Source organism: Pseudopipra pipra, chromosome W (genome assembly GCF_036250125.1).
Source record: "Pseudopipra pipra isolate bDixPip1 chromosome W, bDixPip1.hap1, whole genome shotgun sequence".
Classification (NCBI taxonomy): Eukaryota; Metazoa; Chordata; class Aves; order Passeriformes; family Pipridae; genus Pseudopipra; species Pseudopipra pipra.
Window position 1 is genome coordinate 14,158,287 of NC_087580.1, and position 14,719 is coordinate 14,173,005.

General features: G+C 59.2%; 1 protein-coding gene and 1 long non-coding RNA gene across 2 annotated transcripts; one reads left to right on the plus strand and one right to left on the minus strand.

The window, feature by feature from the left end:
- Window positions 1-357: 357 nt before the first annotated feature.
- Window positions 358-5,392, minus strand: LOC135404860 (kelch-like protein 10). Its single transcript, XM_064639591.1, is given in 6 exon segments — window positions 358-600; window positions 602-624; window positions 718-1,195; window positions 3,845-4,006; window positions 4,130-4,305; window positions 5,195-5,392. Coding segments are annotated over 6 exon segments (1,140 nt in total). The 3' UTR covers window positions 358-497.
- Window positions 5,393-11,850: 6,458 nt separating this feature from the next.
- On the plus strand, window positions 11,851-13,352 carry LOC135406187 (uncharacterized). Its single transcript, XR_010426205.1, has 3 exons — window positions 11,851-12,256; window positions 12,747-12,902; window positions 13,326-13,352. It is a non-coding gene; the product is annotated as an uncharacterized LOC135406187 (long non-coding RNA).
- The last annotated feature ends 1,367 nt before the right edge of the window (window positions 13,353-14,719 follow it).

Consider the following 14,719-nt stretch of genomic DNA (forward strand, 5'->3'; position numbering starts at 1 on the left):
GTCTGGTGTGTTTTGTCTGGAAAAAAAAAAACCCATCTCACATTAGATTGAGATGTGACAGGGGGCTAGGACTAGGGAATTTAGATTTTGGGGATTTCAAACCATGACACGGGCCGACTCCTGTTTGGTTCCTCTTTTCGCGGGCTAATCCTGTTGCTGGGAGACATCAGCCAATAGTCCAGTAGTCAATAGTCTCTATGGGCCGTGATGCTGGAATTTTCCATTGCAGGTAGTGGTTTTTAAATCCAGACCTCGTGGTCTACCCCTCCCCCTGCTTTCTCCATTTTGATTCCTACAAATATGCTTAGAACAAGTACTTTTAAGAACAAGGCATAATGTGACAATTCATCTCTGCGTTGTGGTTTGTTAGTCAGCAACTCAACAGATCTTGTGGTTAGTTATTACACAACTCTCAAACTTGTGCTTTTAACAAAACGCTAAATATAACATTATAACATTATTGAGTTGTCTCTTACTTCGATCTGCAAATTTATTCTTTAATAATCTATAAAAAAGTCATAGATTTCTGACAGGGCCCTGATGATGAGATCTTTGCCCTCAGCACTGTCCTTCACGTACTCGTGAGCTTCGACGTTGTTCAGACTGTAGGAGTGCCAGTCGAACCTGGAACATGCAAGGAGGAGGTTAGAATACTAATGCTGATGGTTTCCCCCTCGGCAGCCTTTGGGGACAGCTTCAAAGCTGTGCTGCACCCACCTTGTCCAGCAAGCAGGCGATGTACTGCCTCCTGTTCTGCGGGTCGTGAGTGATCCACCTCAGCACAGCCTCGAGCATGGCTTCTTCTCGCCTCACGTTGAGCTCGTCCTTCTCGATGATGTGTGCCAGCTCCTCAGCAGAGAGGTCTAGGAACTCCTCGGACACCTGGGACACCTCCTCGAAGTGATGCAGGATGTACGCGCAGGCGGCTGCGCGCAGGTCAGGGCAGTAGTAATAGCTAGTTAATCTCCAGATGCCAATGCAGTTCTCAAAGCAGAGCCTGGAATGGAGGAACTCGCAGCACAGGTTGACAATGCCCATGACATTGAACTGGTCGGCTGCAGCCAGCAAACTCTCAACGTTGTCCTCTGTGATCGGTACTGTCCCAGTGTAGGCGAAATCGATGATGAGACCCATCATTTCAGCTGAAACACCAGGGATTTGATAGACCATCTTGTCTGTGCTGGTAAACAGAGTCCTGAAAACACAGCACTGCTGCATGAAATCCTGTCCTTGGGTCCCCTGTGTTTCCCGAACTCCCAGGGCAACAGTTTAGGCACTGACAGGAGCCCTGCTGGGAGGCCCCATAGTTTATTAATTAATGTTTTACTTGCTGGTTGTTTGAAAAAGGAGAGAAAGCCTCTGGCTGGGGACAGGGAGCACCAGGGTGAACGACCCCCATGCTTCCACAGGAATCACAAAATCACAAAATGGCCTGGGTTGGAGGGGACCTTAAGGATTATCCCATTCCAACCCCTGCCATGGGTAGGAACTCCTTCCACTAGACCAGGTTGCTCCAAGCCCCATCCAACCTGGCCTTGGACACTTCCAGAGATGGGGCAGTCACAGCTTCTCTGGGCAACCTGTGCCAGGACCTCACCACCCTCACAGGGAGGAAGTTTTTCCAACTATCTAATATAAACCTCTGTCAGTGTGACACCATTACCCCTTGTCCTGTCACTCCAGGCCCTTGTAAATAAATTCTTGTGTTTCCAGTACTGACCCAAAGTAGACACTGCAACAGGAGAGGATTTGCTTGTTAGCTTTGAATTGCACTCCATCAATTGTTATGATCACATCACAGGGCGGAGCTTCAAGGCGGAGCTCGTTGGTGATGCTCCAATTCCTTCCGCTCATCTCCCTCTCTGTGCTGGAGGATGACTTTCTGGTGCTATCTCCCACGCTGCAGTCAGAGGCAGTGGACCTCACTGACGTGTGCGGAACACTGGTGTTGCCTGGAAACATCCAGCGCTGAACCCACTCGCTGGCTCTGGATTGTGACCCGTGATGACATCACAACCACAGGGGTGACCCAGGCCCAACATTCCCTGGTTGCCCGGCGCCTTCACTTCCCCTCGGCCCAGGTTCTGCTGAACCCCGGGCCTGCACAATGTTAATGGTTGCTGGGAGCAAAATCGTCTGTGTGATCCCCCAGCATAAGAATAATGAATAATAATAATAATAAATAATCCTCAGTATTATTTTGCCAGAGTGTAAAAGTCCCAAAAGGTGGGCACTGACTGCTGCTGAAGTGCCTTGTGCCACCTCACCCAGGAGGAAGCTGAGGCACAGCCCAGCTCCTGTCAGTGCTGAAGTCGCACACGCTGCCCCTGATTTGTCATTTGAGGTGTGCCAGGGGAGATTTAGGTTGGCTCATGGGAAAGTTTTTTCCCCAAAAGGGCTGTCCAGCCCTGGCACAGCTGCCCAGGGCAGCAGCGGTGGTGTCCTCATCCCTGTCCAGGTTTAAAAGCCGTGTGGCTCTTGGGGACATGGGTTAGTGGTGGCCTTGGCAGTGCTGGGGGACGGTTCTCTGCGGGCATTTCCTGCACAGGGTTCCGCGACTCCGCGTCCCCGGCGCTGCGGGGCGGTTCAGTGCCGGGCGCCCTTGCCCGCGGCTTCTTTATTGGAATCTTTCCTTTCTGCTTCGCCCTCCCCGCTCGCTGCGGCAGAAACGAAACCGCCGGTCCCGCCCCGCGCTGCTGCGGGCGCCGGGCGGAGGCGCAGCCGGGGCACGGGGGGTCCCCCCGCACCCCCTACCCCGAGCACGCCCCGAGTCCCCCCCGGCCCCGCGGCCGCGTTCCGGTCCCGCCCCCCCGGCCCCGCCCCGCGGCTGCGCGGCCCGGCGGGAGCGGAGCGGGAGCGATGGTGAGCGGGGTCCGCGGGCCGGGAGCCCGGGCTGGGGCAGCGGCGGCCCCGGGGCTGGGCGGGGGAGCGCGGCCAGGAGGGCGCTGGAGGCTCCTCGGTCCCACCAGGGCGGCACCGAGCGGGGTCTCTGCTCTGCCCGCAGGTGCCCGAGCTGGAGAAAGCCACAGTCCGGATCCGGCAGCCCGAGCGCGTGCGGGGGATCCTCCGGACCCTCCGGGAGCAGGGGGTGGCCAAGCTGCAGGGAAGCCCTGCTTCAGCACCACTTGCCCTGGCCGTGGAGCTGCCAGGTGGGCACTGGAGCCCTGTCCCTGCTGACAGCAGCCCCAGGGGGGTTGCCCCCTCCATCCCTCCGTGCCGTGGCCCCTTACCCACGCCGATGCTGCCGTAGCCCAGGTGGGGCCCAGGTGACGCCGCTCGTTCACGCACATGCCCTGCAGACCCCGTCCATGCCGGTGATCAGCCGCCCCACGCCCACCACGCCGGCCACTGTGGCTCCTCGGTCATAGCTGGGGCGAAGGGACAGGCCCGTCAGAGGTGCAAAAAAGGATGAAGCTCCCAAAGCTGCTGGGAGGGGGCAGAGTGGGGGCACAGGGCTGCCCCCTCCCCGAGGTGCAGGTAGCCCACCACAGCCCATGAGCCTCTGTGCTGCAGGCAGAATCCACAGCTCAAAAACACGCATCCTGATGGGCTCAATCCTGTGCTGTTGGGGGGCAGCTGCCCCCTGCAGCACTGGTGAGGGCTCCAGCTTGACCCTTCACCTCCAGAACCCATCAGCTGCCTCCCCAGGTCTCACCCACAGAGCTGGGCTGGAGGCCAGCAGCTCCCAGGCTTCCTGCTGCTTCCAAACCATTTTGCATATGGCACATTGGAGCTTTGTGCAGCAAGGAGGAAAGACAACGTCCCGGCCCCTGCACCCGCCCAGCCCGGCCCTCTTGGAATTTCTGTAGACGTGTCGCTCATCTCCCTCTCCATGTTGGAGGACCTGAAGTAGGTACTGCAACAACAGAGGATGAGCTTGTGAGCCTTGAATTCAACTCCATGAACTCTTAAAACCACATCACAGAATGTCCCTTCAAGCCGGAGCTCGTTGGCGATGCTCCACTTGCTTTTGCTCATCTCCCTCTCCACGTTGGAGGATGACTGTCTGGTGGGTGCTCAGATATCCCCCACGTTGCAGTCAGAGGCAGTGGACCTCACTGACGCGTGTGGAACACTCTGGTGTGGCCTACAAACATCCAGCGCTGAACCCACTCGCTGGCTCTCTTACGGGTGGGTCCGCTGGTGTTTGGACAAGTGTCCACTCTGGGCAAAGCTCTTCCCACACTTCCCACACCTGTAGGGCCGTTCCTCAGAGTGGATGTGCTGGTGGGTGAGGAAGCTGGAGCTCTTCTTGAAGCTCTTCTCACATCCCAAGCACTTGAAGGGCTTCTCCCTGCTGGGAGGCTGCTCAGGGACCACCAGCTCAGAACTCACCCTCAAGCTCCGACCTTCCCGGCACAGGCTGGGTCTTTCCTCCTCAGAGCACCCTGGGATGGCTTTGGAGCCCCTCCTGCGGGGGGATCTCCAGCCCTTTTCCTCCCCGCCGCCTTCCTGCGCCGGGGAGCCCTTCAAAACGGCCTCTCCCACCAGGGTCTGCCAGGGGGATTTGTCCTCCGGGCTCTCCGTCCTCAGCTCGGGGCCTGGGGCATAAAGCAACAAGGACAGGGAGGGGATTTGCCTCCGGCCCACAGGGAAGGCCAAGGACATCCCCCCAACTCCGGCCCCGGCAGGACGGCGGCGCCAGCGGGGTTGTGCTGCAGCCGGGGCCATGCTCGGCTGACAGAGCCAGCACAACACCCGCCCAAAGGGACACTGACTGCCTCCTCACCTGCCTGGGGGGCCCAAGGCATCTTCCTCTTCCTCGCAGCCTCCTCCTCCATCCGCCCAAGCTTTGGGAAGGACAAATCCTGATGGGGGGGAAGCAAGAGCTGAGCACGTTGGTTTGGGGGTTCCTCCTGCCCAAGTCCATCTCTAGAACTCATCGGGAATCCCGTGACCATAAAAGCCTCCAAAACACCAAGATTCAGCCCAGAAAAACCCAAACCACAGTGATTCAGGAAAAAAACCCCTCAAATACCAAGAAAACTCTCGCCCCCACAAACTGCAAAAAGCTGGGATTCAGCTAAAATATACTCCAAAATATGAAGATTAGCCCAAAAAATCTCTCCCAGAAATTCCCCCTCTCTGGTCTCTCCCCTCTGGGGTTCAGAGAGTCTCCCCTGTCTGGGATGCTTGGGGTCCCACTTAGGGGTACTTGGGAGTGTTGGGTCTCAAGGGTCCCTTCTCCTCTGACTCTCGCCTTCAGGGTGCCACATTCCCGGATATTCCCTCTCTCCAGGTTTCCCACTTCATCGTCCGGGGGATCCCAGGGGTCCCCACTGTCCAGGCTTCCCCTTCTCCACGCCCCCCGTTTCAGGCTCCCGGGGGTCTCGGGGCTCCTCCCTCTCCGTGCTCCCCCCTCCAGGCTGCCGGGGTCCCCCAGCTCTGGCATCACCCCGCTCCACCCTCCACACTCGGCAGCTCCCGGGCTCCACACCCACCCCCAGCACTCCTGGAGGGGCCCCAAACCCGCTGTGTCCCCCCCGCCGGCACCGGGCTGACAGTGGAGCTGGCGGGGCCTGACCCAGCAACACCAACCCCCACCATGGGGGGGACCCGCATCCCCCACCCACTGCTGGGGCTCTGCCCCCAACCCAGCCCAGCACCCTCAGAAAACACCTCCCACCCACCCCCAGGAGCCACCCAGGGCTGAGCAGGAACAGGAACAGCAGGAAAACAACTGCCCCCCCATCCTGTGCGTGCCTGGGAAGGGGGAACTCGTCCCAAATATTCTGGGGGGAGCATGGGGGGTCAGGACATACTCGGGCTGCCAGCACAGATTTCCCTGCAAAGCCTGCAGTGAGTCAAGCTCTGGAGAGGAGATTGTGCCCCATGGAGGGGATTGCAGAGGCTCCCTCAGGTCCCCAGCAGGAATCAGGAACCAGGAATAGACACAAAAGGTCCCCCCAAAGATTTCAGGGGGAGTGTCCTGGAGGGAGGGGACAGTGTCACCCCACCAGGGCAGGGCTGGCAAGTGGGAGGCTGCTCCAGGGCTCTGCAAGAGGCCTCGTGCTCTGCTCGGCCCCAGCACTGGCTGGTCCCAACAGCCCCGGCTGCCCCTGGCTCTGGGCAGCTCTGCTGCCACAGGCTGTGCCCTCACCGTGGCCCTGCAATGGCCCTGCCTGTCCCTCCCCCGTGGCCCTGCCCGTGGCCCTGTCCCTTGGCTCTCTCTCTGCCAGCTCAGTGTGGGGCACACGGGCTGGGGGTCCCTCCCGCGGCCCCCAGGCAGCCGGCGTTGGCTGGAAGGATGTGAGGGCTGGGCCTGCTCAGCACAGCCCCGGCCTCGTGCCCAGCGCCTCTTTCCTGCCCCACACAAGAGCTTCCCGGCCCCCCCAGGGCTCCCCTGCTGCTGCCTCTGCTCCTGGCCCTGCCTTTGCTGCTCCCTTGGCTGGGGCAGCGGCTGCAGGGGGGGATGGCAGCAGCTTCAGCTCCACGGCACTTCCTGGGGGGAGCTCAGCCCGGGGGGCACGGGCAGGGACCTGATGGGGATGGACAGGGGCCCAGCAGGGGAAGGCACAGGGACAGCCTGTACAACGGCCACAGCATGGGCATCACCCGCAGCGCTGTCAGCTGCTGCGTGGTACCAGGGCTCTCCAACGTCATGGACTACATGGCCAGGCCACACTACTACCGGCACAACAACTCCATGGACATCTCATTCAGCACTGCAACTCGGAGCGCGCCGATGAAGATAGTTCCCCCTTAGAAAACTGTTGTGATCAGCCATCACTGGATGCTGGGATGGGAGGGTTTGACGGGTACATAGAGCTCACCACAGCAGAGCTCCCCACACTTGTAAGGCCTCTCCCCGGTGTGGATGCGCCGCTGGGAGGTGACAGTTCTGGTTCTGGTTCTGTTGGAAGCCCTTCCCGCAGTCGGTGCAGTGGAAGGGCCTCTCATCCCTGTGAATCCGCTCATGCAGGAGGAGATCTAAACTGGTCTGAAACCTCTTCCCACTTTCTCCACACTGGTAGGGACGTTCCCCGGTATGGATGAGCTGGTCTCTGCAGAGGTGGGACTTCTGCCTGAAGCTTTTCCTGCATTCCCCACACGTGTAAGGCTGTTCCCCAATGTGGGTGTTCCCCACTGTGGGTGTAAGGCTGTCCCCCGCTGTGGATGCGCTGGTGTTGGATCAGGCTGGAGATCTGCCTGAAGCTCATGTGCTGGTGCCCTTTTCCTCCCCACTGCCTTCCTGCGCCGGGGAGCCCTTCAAAACGGCCTCTCCTACCAGGCTCTGCCGGGGGATTTGTCCTCCGGGCTCTCCGTCCTCAGCTCGGGGCCTGGGGCAGGAAGCAACAAGGACAGGGAGGGGATTTGGCTTCGGACCACACGGAAGGCCAAGGACATCCCCCCAACTCCGGCCCCGGCAGGACGGCGGCGCCAGCGGGGTCTCTCCGAGAAATTACCCCTCTCTGGTCTCTCCCCTCTGGGGTTCAGAGAGTCTCCCCTGTCTGGGATGCTTGGGGTCCCACTTAGGGATACTTGGGAGTGTTGCCACATTCCCGGATATTCCCTCTCTCCAGGTTTTCCACTTCATTGTCCCGAGGATCCCAGGGGTCCCCACTGTCAACTCCGGCCCCGGCAGGACGGCGGCGCCAGCGGGGTCTCTCCGAGAAATTACCCCTCTCTGGTCTCTCCCCTCTGGGGTTCAGAGAGTCTCCCCTGTCTGGGATGCTTGGGGTCCCACTTAGGGATACTTGGGAGTGTTGCCACATTCCCGGATATTCCCTCTCTCCAGGTTTTCCACTTCATTGTCCCGAGGATCCCAGGGGTCCCCACTGTCCAGGCTTCCCCTTCTCCACGCCCCCCTGTTTCAGGCTCCCGGGGGTCTCGGGGCTCCTCCCTCTCCGTGCTCCCCCCTCCAGGCTGCCGGGTGTCCCCCAGCAGGGGGATTTGCCAGAGGGGAGGGGATTTGCCTCCGGCCCACAGGAAAGGCGGCGGCAGCGGGGTTGTCCTGCAGCCGGGGCCATGCTCGGCTGACAGAGCCAGCACAACACCCGCCCAAAGGGACACTGACTGCCTCCTCACCTGCCTGGGGGGCCCAAGGCATCTTCCTCTTCCTCGCAGCCTCCTCCTCCATCCACCCAAGCTTTGGGAAGGACAAATCCTGATGGGGGGGAAACAAGAGCTGAGCACGTTGGTTTGGGGGTTCCTCCTGCTCAAGTCCATCTCTAGAACTCATCTGGCATCATAAAAACCTCCAAAAAACAGCAAGAATCAGCCCAGAAAAACTGAAACCACCAAGATTCAGGCAAAAATCCCCTTCAGAAATAGCAAGCAGTGCAGGAGGAGCCTCCCAAGCAGCAGTTGCAGGGCAGCAGGGACCGACCTGAGCTGCCTTTGGTGCCCAGGAACTCCCCCCACACAGCCCCTCTCCTGCCCCGAGGGACCAGCAGAACAGGGGGAGCCCAAAGGACTGGACTGGAGGAATTGAACAGACATTTTGGGGCCATTTGATGGACATTTTGCAGGGGTGGTGCACAGACTAAGGGAAGGAGACCTGTGTGTTCTAGCAAAGAATGGGAAGGGGCTGGTGGGGGGTGAAGTTGTATTGAGTCGTGTGGGGCCTGGGCATGATGGGACTGGTGTGGAATAAGGGCCAGAATGTGCTGCTTTGGGCCGGGGTGGAGTTAATTTTCTTTGCAGGGGCTGCTGTGGGGCTGGGGTTGGGCTTGTGCTGAGCACAGGCTTGAGAACACAGAGGTGGTTTGGTTAGTGCTGAGCCCACCCAGAGCCAAGGCCTTTCCTGCCCCTGGCACAGACACACTGGGGAGGTGCTGGGGGTGTGGGGGAGGTTGGGAGGGGACACAGCTGGGACAGGTTTGGAGGGCTGGAGATTGTTTTCCCAAGTCCCCATTCCATGGGATAGGGCCCTGCTCTCCTGGAGGTGCTGAACACCTGCCCAACCGTGGGAAGCAGGGAATGAATCCCCTGTTTTGTTTTGCTCCTGCGTGCAGCTTCTGCTTGTCCTTATTAAAGTGTCTTTCTCTCAACCCACGAGTTTTCCAGCTTTTCCCCTCCCAGTTCTCTCCAGGGTCCTGCTGGTGGGGGAGTGAGGAGCAGCCGGGAGGGGCTTGGGGGCTGCATGGTGTGAAACCACAACAGCCTTTGTTGGTGTCCAGGGTGGGGCTGGGAGTGTTGGAGATAGCCACAGATGTGTCTGGGATGTGCTGCTGAAATTTGCAGCTGCTGGGGCTGTCTGGGGCTCCTGGCTGTGTGTCAGAGTCTGGGGCTCCTTGGTGGCTGCAACTCCGTGTGAACTCGAGCTGAAGGGCCTGTGACCTGTGGGTGAGTCCAGGCTGGAGCAGAGACCCCCCTGCAGCCCGGGGAGGAGCCCACACTGGAGCAGATTTGCCGGCAGGACTTGTGACCCCGGGGGGGATCCACACTGGAGCAGCCTGTTCCTGACGGACTGATCCCATGGAAGGACCCACACTGGAACAGCCTGTTCCTGAGGGACTGACCCCATGGAAGGACCCACACTGGAACAGCCTGTTCCTGAGGGACTGACCCCATGGAAAGACTCACACTGGAACAGCCTGTTCCTGAGGGACTGATCCCATGGAAGGGACCCACACTGGAACAGCCTGTTCCTGAGGGACTGACCCCATGGAAAGACCCACACTGGAACAGCCTGTTCCTGAGGGACTGATCCCATTGGAAGGACTCAGGTTGAAGAAGTCCATGGAGGACTGTCTCCCGTGGGAGGGAGCCAGGCTGGATGGAGCAGGGGAAGGACTCCTCTCCCTGAGGTTGAAGCAGCAGCACAAACATGGGATGAACTGACCATAACCCCCACTCCCATCTCCCTGGGCCACCGGGGTGGGGGGGGAAAGGGAGGAAATCAGAGATGAAGTGAAGCCCGATGGTTTTGTAGGATTTGTAGGGAGAGGAGGAGGGAGATCCTGGTGCCGAGTAAAGGGGAGAGGAGGGATGAGGCTGGAGCTGTGGAAGGCGCCGGAGGCGGCCGGGGGGCAGCCGGGACTTGGCTTTCAACATCCGTGCGGGGAAAGGAAGCCAGTCCCTGGTTTCTGGGGCTGTCCCCCCTCGCAGTTTGTTGGGTTTAACACCAAAGTGCAGCAAAGCCCCGCCCCAGGGCACGGCCGGTCCCGGACACAGCCCCGGCGGGCGGGCGGGCGGAAGCCATGATGGCGGAAGGTGCGGCTGCGCTGGGGGAGATTGCGGGGCCTGCGGGAGAGCGGGGCTCTGGGGATCCCCTCGGGGGCTGCGGGGAGCGCGGCTGCGGGTGGAAAGGCTGGAGGGCTCGGGAGGGTTTAGCCAAGGGGTTCGGGGGTTCCCGAGGGTCAGAGCGCAGGCCTGGAACCAGCGAGCGGAGGGGGGAACTTTGCTAACGCCCTGGCTGCACTGCGCAGGCGCCGGCGGAGTCCTCAAGAGGGAACATCAACTCCCATGAGGCTCTGCGCGATCCGCCATTACCCCTCCCGCCACAGCGCCCCCTGCCGGCCCGGCGGACCGACCCCAGGGAAAGGGGATCTTAATGCCCCCTCGAACCCCAGAGACCCCCAACACTCAGCACACAGAGACCTCACAGGGAAGGGGTCCCGGGGTCCCCTAAAGCCCAGCAGTGGGGTTCAGGGGATCTCCCAGCCCTCAGGGGAGAGGTCCTGGGGGTGCCCCCAAAAGTGCGGGGGGGTGATGGACCACGTCCGGGTAAGGGGATCCCTGTGCCCCCAGTATATCCCAGTGACCCTCAGTACGGCCCAGTAACCCCCTCAGTGACCAGCCAGTGTGTCCCTGTGACCTCCCACTGCCCCCCAGTATGGCCCAGTGATCCTGCAGTGAGCATCCAGTAACCCCCGGTATGGCCCAGTAACCTGCCAGTGTCCCCCCGTGTGTCCTGGTAATGCCCCAGAAACCTCCCAGTCCCTCCCAGTGCCCCCTGCTTCCCCCCAGTGTGTCCCAGTATCCCCCAGTAATCCCCCAGTGCCTTGCAAAGCCCCCCAACTGTCCCCAAGGTGTCCCCAGACGCCCTTGGCCTTTCTGTGAGTGTGAGGGGGAGAGGGGATGTTTTTGTGCTCAGAGGGTCCATGGGGGGCTCCTGGGGTGAGATGGAGGGTTGGGGACATCAGGGATGGAGTTTGGGGACAGTGGGGAGGAGTTTGGGGACAGTGGAATTGGGGTTGTCAAGGGGGGAATTGGGGCCATGGGGAGGCCCTGGAGAAAATGGAGACACCGGGGGGGTCTTGGGGTGTTAAGGAGGGAACTGGGGACACAAAGAGGGTCTTGGGGACACCAGGGGGGTCTCAGGACTCACCTACTGGTGGTACTGCCCATCCTCTCCCCCCCCCCGGCCCATTTAACCCCCTCAAATGTCCCCCAACCCCCCTTTTCCATTTAATCCTCTCCCCCTACAGATCCATTTGACCCCCCAATGCCCTCAAGACCTTTTAACTCCCCCAAATGCACCCAAAGCCCCCTAAAACCCACAAATTCCCATCCAACACCACAAGATCCCCCCAAATCTCCCCCAGCTCCCCCCTCAAATCCCTTCCAACCCCCCCAAGAGGGATCGCCCGGCACCCTGGGACAGGAACACAGTGGGCTGTACTGGGGGCACTGGGCTGTACTGGGAGGGCACTGGGGGGTCCTCAGGTGTCCCACGACAACGTGGCCCAGCTCCAGGAGAGATCTGGGGAGCAGTGAGGAGCTACTGGTCTGTCCTGGTCTGTACTGGTCTGTCCTGGTTTGTTCCCCCAATCCCCAAAGCCCCTCCCCAGTTCCCCCAGGACCCTCCTGCACCCCAAAGCCCCCCAGGGCCCCCCAGGCCCCTGACTTGGTCCTGCTGCCCCTTGAGCATCTGCAGCTGCTGTAGAACCAGGCATTTCATCAGCAAATGTGCAGCTGACACCAAGCTGGGGGTGTGTTGATGTGCTGGAAGGCAGGAGGGCTCTGCAGAGGGACCTGGCCAAGCTGGATCCATGGGCAGAACAGGATCAGACATATTCTGTCATCCTGGGACAGGGTTCAGGGTATCATGAACCAAGTGCCAGACAAGTCCCACTCTTCCCCTAAACACAAAGATGAGAAGAAGAGCAGTAAGTCTCCGGAGAAGCCAGAGAAGAAGCCTCTGGAAAAACATGGCAGCCACAAGAGTCTTCAGCGGGAAGGGGAAGTTGCAGAAGGCTCAGTCAGAAGCCAGGATGCCGGAGTGCCCTGCTTGGACTTCCACGTCACGCGTCGTGAAAAGGTGTTTAGGAGGATCCTGAAGAGCAAGAAGCTGCCACCACCAAAGCAGGTAAAAGCCTGCAAGGCTCAGATGCTGAACTTGCCGTGGTCTGGGGCCCTGGAACAGTGTGTCCCCCAGGTGATAAGAACACAGAGCATTGTTGAGGCCACTGATGATGTTCCACAATAGCTCCGCAGTATCTCTGTGGATGGGGAGGTTCTCAGCCTCCCTCAGATGTGTGGAAAGTGGGAGTGCTCTGTGTCCAAGCATCCCATCTGTTCAGAGAGTTTCTCAGTCTGGAAATCATTAAAAATGGTCCCAGGGCAGGGCAGCTCCCAGGCATTGTTCTCTTCAGCTGAGTCACTTGGGAGAGGTTTCTCTCTTGGTCCCACTGTAGGTCCTGCCTCTGCTCTGGAGCCTGCTGACCCACTGTGAATAAAAAAGCACTTGTACTCTGTATAAATCAAAAACTCCACTGCCAAAAGCTCAGGGCCTTTACGGAAGGAGTGTGAGGATGAAGGTGACAGGAGTATAAACAGGCTTTTCTCTTTGGTTTTAGATCCTGCACTCTCTGGGACTGGGACCTCCCATTCCCCCTGGCTCTCTTTTCTCTGTGGTCCCCTACCCAGAGGAGGACAGAGTCCCCACAGCAACAGAAGACCTCAGACACTTCATCCTTGTTGAACCTGAGGGTGCTGCTGCAGAAGATGATGTGGTGGGTATTCCTTTTGTGCCTTCAGTGAGGGTGCCAGGGCAGGGGACAGGTTGGATGGAAAAGGGTCACCATAGAGGGGCAGTGAAGATGTGATGGGGCCCCATGTCTGCAGGCATCCTTTCCACCAGGGATGAGAGAAAAGAGACAGCTCTGCTGGAGGCACAGAGCAGTTCTGTAAGACAACAGGAAAAAAATGGCTTAAACCCATCAACCCAAGGGTCCTTGGTGGGGAGAGAGTCCTGGGTAAGGAGGGGTGTCCGAGGCAAGACAAAGGCCAATAAGGAAGACCAAGTCCATGGGCACTGGTGATTATTTATTCTCTCTCCTGTTGGCTAACAAATCCCCCATTCTGCTTTCCAGGAGGGGGGTGTCTCAGGGCAGGTCTCACCTCTCTCTCCCTTTTCTCTCTCCCCTTATGCCAAGGCCCCAGAGGCAGAGGCACAGGACCACTTTAATGAGGGGAAAGCCACGAGCAGACACAAGTCTAGCAAGGAAAAGCCAAACTCCCCCCAGAGCCCGAAAAGTCTCCAGGATCACTCCCCAGAAACACCCCGAAGTTCACCTGAGCCAATGAAAAGCCAACTGCAGAGTGACTCAACCCTCGAGAGACCTGCCAGGTGAGCTGCAGGGGAGGAGGTGATCCCTGTGCTTCACGCTCATCTTGCCAAACGAGGTCCGTCGTCCTCAGCTCCGCAGCGACCCTCTGCCAGTGCCTCCATGGGATGGTGAGTGCACACCCCTCCTCCTTGTCTCCTTTGCCCCTTAGCAGTGTCTGAAGCTTCCCTTTTAACTGCCAGGCTGAGAAGGTTCCGGTGGATCGTTCCTGCCCACGGCGAGGTGGAACTGAAGATCCGCTTCAGCCCCACAGTGCCAGGGCAGTTTGACCAACTGATGAACTTTGAGATCCTGGGCTCAAAGCGCCTGTACCAGTTGCCCTGCAGTGCCACTGCCCTGTACCCCAGCATCAGCCAGAACCCACAGTAAGGCTGGGCCACGGGAGCATCCCACACTGCACCCCCGACCTGGGAGCCAGGGCTGCCCCTTGTGACCTTCTGGCTGGGGCAGATGGTGCTGCCTGAGTCACCCAGCATCCCTTCCTCTGCTGGGAGCTGGGAGGCTGAACTGGTACCTCACCCACCGAGAAGGGTGATGGCTTTCTGACTAGATTTCCTGCTTGCAGCATCTCAGAGCTCCTCATTCCCCATTTTTTCTCTGCCCAGGCTGGTGTTTCCTCGCTGGAGGAAGAGCAAGGAGAAGGAGGACATCATCTCCAAGGAGTATGTCATGAGCACGAAGCAGTTCCACTTTGGACCGCTGCTTTGTGGCAAGTCAGGAGAGTGGTATGTGCTCCCTGCTCCCAAGTGAGCATCCCTGTGTACTGCCTGTACAGACTGAGATGTCGGGAGGGGATCTCCAGGGCCTTGTGCTCTCCTGGACACACTTGCAGACACACTGTCCCAGTGGCACAATGCAGGGCAGTCCCGGGCAGAGACCTGGCAGACACATGGGCTTGAGGGAGCACAGATGTGTGAGTGTGAGCAGATAACAGGCAACTGAGCCTTGGAGGAGCTGCTTTGCCAGCCTGGTGGGTGCCCTGGTGTCCAGAGCCACCAGAGCTGCTGCTGCCAGCCCGAAGGTGACTTGGGGCAACCTGTGTCCCCTCCACATCTCAGCTCCACCCCTTAGGAAATGAGTTTATGGTGCTTTTTCAAGTGCTTTGAGCTCGACAGGTAGACTAAACAAGCAAGTATTCTCCAGATGGTTTTTGTAAACCTTTCATTAATCTCTAATAGTAGTGAGATTTTGTGATTTGACCT